This window comes from Malurus melanocephalus, unplaced genomic scaffold (assembly GCF_030028575.1).
Source record: "Malurus melanocephalus ecotype Western Australia unplaced genomic scaffold, MMel_1.1 scaffold_1594, whole genome shotgun sequence".
Lineage (NCBI taxonomy): Eukaryota > Metazoa > Chordata > Aves > Passeriformes > Maluridae > Malurus > Malurus melanocephalus.
In genome coordinates, this window is record NW_026624826.1 from 6901 (window position 1) to 9834 (window position 2934).

The window sequence follows — 2934 nt, forward strand, 5'->3', positions numbered from 1 at the left end:
TTTTTTTTGTAAGATATGTACAAAAATGTTGGCTGCATTCACAGCTTATCAATCCAAATGCTTGGAAACATTAAACCATTTTTAGCTCTCGAGTTTACAAGCCAAAAGGATGGATTTTAAAGTGTAATTTTTCCAGGAGCACTACTTATCTAGCAAAGTACTCGAGTTTTAAAGCTGAATTGATTCTGTTGAAAGCCTTGACAAGCCAGGATTTGATGAGTGAGCTGGAGCAGGGCCAGAGCTCTGCATCCTGCCAGACTGAACTCCTGGAAAAATCTGTCATTACTTGGCTGGGGCTGGAGGTTCTGAGGGTAAGAATTTAAATTGTGGATGGTGCTGCTGCCAAATGTGAAATACAAACTCAGGGCTGTCTCTGTGAGGTGACAGCTTGGCCCAGCACAGAGGAACTGGGAGGACTGGGAGGACTGGGAGGATGGGCTCAGTGCTGCCAGCACCCAATTTTGGAAGTGCTTTACTCCCAGACAAGCAGGGCCTTTGGGGACAGAGGATTCTCTGCAATTGAACCCTGGTTTTAAGTGGATTGTGAATCCTCAGCGTTTTAAGTTTCAAAAATAGTTGACACAGAAAATCTTCCCCAAGTGCTTACCTAATAAAGGAGTGAAAATGTGGCTGCTTTTCTTTTGTCAGCACAGGGTGAGGGATGAATGAGGAAACTYGTGACACTGGGACAAGGCTGAGTCCTTTGATGAGGCTCACTGGCCTCATTCATTCATCGGGATGAGCAGAGCAGATCCCTGAAGCTACAAAGAGAGGCAGATTCCAAGGAATGCAGACTCGGAGGAAGGGCCAGTTCTCCCTGTTCCCAGCTCCCAAAAGAGCTCAGCAGCTGCCCACACCTTCTGCACACAACAGTGAGTTGTTACTTCCAGAGATTTCCTCAATTTCACCATGAAAATTAAATTAAAGGTTCAGGGATGAGGAAAAAAAAAATGCCCAAAACACCATCATTCTACATTACACAAGAAAAAAGCCACACACCAGCAAGTTTTGAAATTGGAGAAATGGTTGTATTGTCCAGATATAGGAAATATTTCATAAATATCTGTTAAAAGGTTGTTTTAAAGCATTTTTAGTAAGTCTTGGATTGTGAATAACATCATAGAAACAGCTGGTTAAATATATCCATATTCCACTCTGCTTTTATTTGTAACAAACACCATTTTAGAAAAGTGACTCCACTGTGGTTTGTAGCAATTTTACGTTTCTCAAAAACACCACAACATTGAAGTGGACGTACAAGAGTAAAAAAAAAAAAATTCAACAGAACAGAGCTGGAATCTTTAGTGCTTTCAGCTTTCCTTGATTTCTCTCCTGACAGAATGGAAGGTTTACAAAACGGTTTTACAAAATTTTGGGGATGCAGTTTGGGGCACTCCAGGGGGGTTCACTGCCACAAATCCTCTGTGCGACCGAACTTGAACACCAAACCCCTGTGAAAACACAAAAAAGAGACAGAAAAAATCAAATCCCTCTTGTTTCAAACACAGCATTCCAAGGGGGRTTTGTTAATCCAGTTCCTCAGTGAATCCTGTGCAGACAGATCCCAGTTTATTCACCCAGGTCTGGTTATAAAACAGGACTTTAGGATAAATCAAATCACAGCAAGTTTGAGTTTTTTATCATTAAAAGCCAATGAAATAGGAAACAAATAAAAGAGGACAGTCTTACCCAAAAAAGATGAATGCATTCTGGAAAAACACAGCTATCCCTGGGTACACCACTGGTTTTTCTAACAAGGGAAAAAAAAATCTCAATAAGTTTTTTGGGAAGTAATTTTCATGCATATCCCATTCTGAAATGTCATTTTCCCTTGTGSTAATTTAGCAGAGAGGCTTTGGGAGCAATCTTCAGGAACTCAATAATTTTTGTTCTGGGAATAATTGTTCACCCAGGGGATTATTCCCATAAAATGCAGCATTTAATTATATCCATGGAGTTCCCAGCTGGGCAAGAGCTGGRTTTGTAGAGGAAGTTTGTGCTTAGAAATAGATAAAATCCATCCCAATATTAATAATAATATGGGATAGTGGCGTGTAGGGACCCAAAATATTCAAACTGGGCCTGCCTAGAAACTCTTCCAAATACCAGTTTTAAAATTCAGGAGTCATTTAAAACACCTGAAACTTTCAAAAACTGAGCTCAGGTCTTACCTTTAACCACGTAGCCCCCGAAAAGGATCCACATGGAAGCAATGAGGGATCCAAAAGCCATCATGAATCCGATGAAGAGCCAGATCCGAGCCCCTGGAATGGGATGGGGGACGTTCTGTGCCTGTGGGACATCCCAGCCCCACAAACACCCCCCTGGCACAGCTTTTCCAGGCTCAGTGTCCCCACAAATCCCACCCCAGGGTACCTGTCTGGCCCAGGCAGCCCTCGCTGTAGCTGTCCCCCCGCACCTGCCCGTTGGACACGGCGTTGATCCTGGAAAAAACAGCACAAAACCGGGATCAAACATCTCCAATTTTTTTTTCTTAAAGCACAAATTAACTTCGGGGAGTGTGGTGGAGCCTTACATCAGGAATGCAATGGTGGCTATGACCCCACAGGCGTGGTAGGAATGGTTGAAGTCTTCCACTTGAGGGTATTTCACAGCAGCATCGATGATKATCCACCAGCCTGTGAAAAACTGGGGGGAAAGAAGGGAGAACACGACGGCTTAAAAATGATATCAACATTTAAAATCATCCTTACGGTCTCCAGCCCAGAATAAACTGATAACAATGTTAGTTTGGGATCAAGCTGACTGCAAACCCCCTCCAGCAGCTACTTCCTGGACAGAAACTGTGAAAGTGAAACAAAATACRGATGGAGAAACTTTGTCAGAAACTCTGCTGGTACACACAGAGACAAAGTATCGCTGTTCTTCCTTTCCGTGTGACTGTTAAGGTTGGGACAGCCCTCTAAAATCATC

General features: G+C 42.9%; 1 protein-coding gene across 1 annotated transcript in view; it reads right to left on the reverse strand.

The window, feature by feature from the left end:
* Positions 1-1133: 1133 nt before the first annotated feature.
* The window catches only part of TMEM50A (transmembrane protein 50A), a 2986-nt gene continuing 1185 nt past the window's right edge, over positions 1134-2934 (reverse strand). The window contains exons 2-6 of the mRNA XM_057388131.1: positions 2537-2678; positions 2377-2444; positions 2172-2264; positions 1690-1750; positions 1134-1451 (exon numbers count right to left, since the gene is read on the reverse strand). Coding sequence (XP_057244114.1) covers positions 1406-1451; positions 1690-1750; positions 2172-2264; positions 2377-2444; positions 2537-2678 — 410 coding nt within the window. The 3' untranslated portion in view covers positions 1134-1405. The remainder of the gene's footprint in view (positions 1452-1689; positions 1751-2171; positions 2265-2376; positions 2445-2536; positions 2679-2934) is intronic.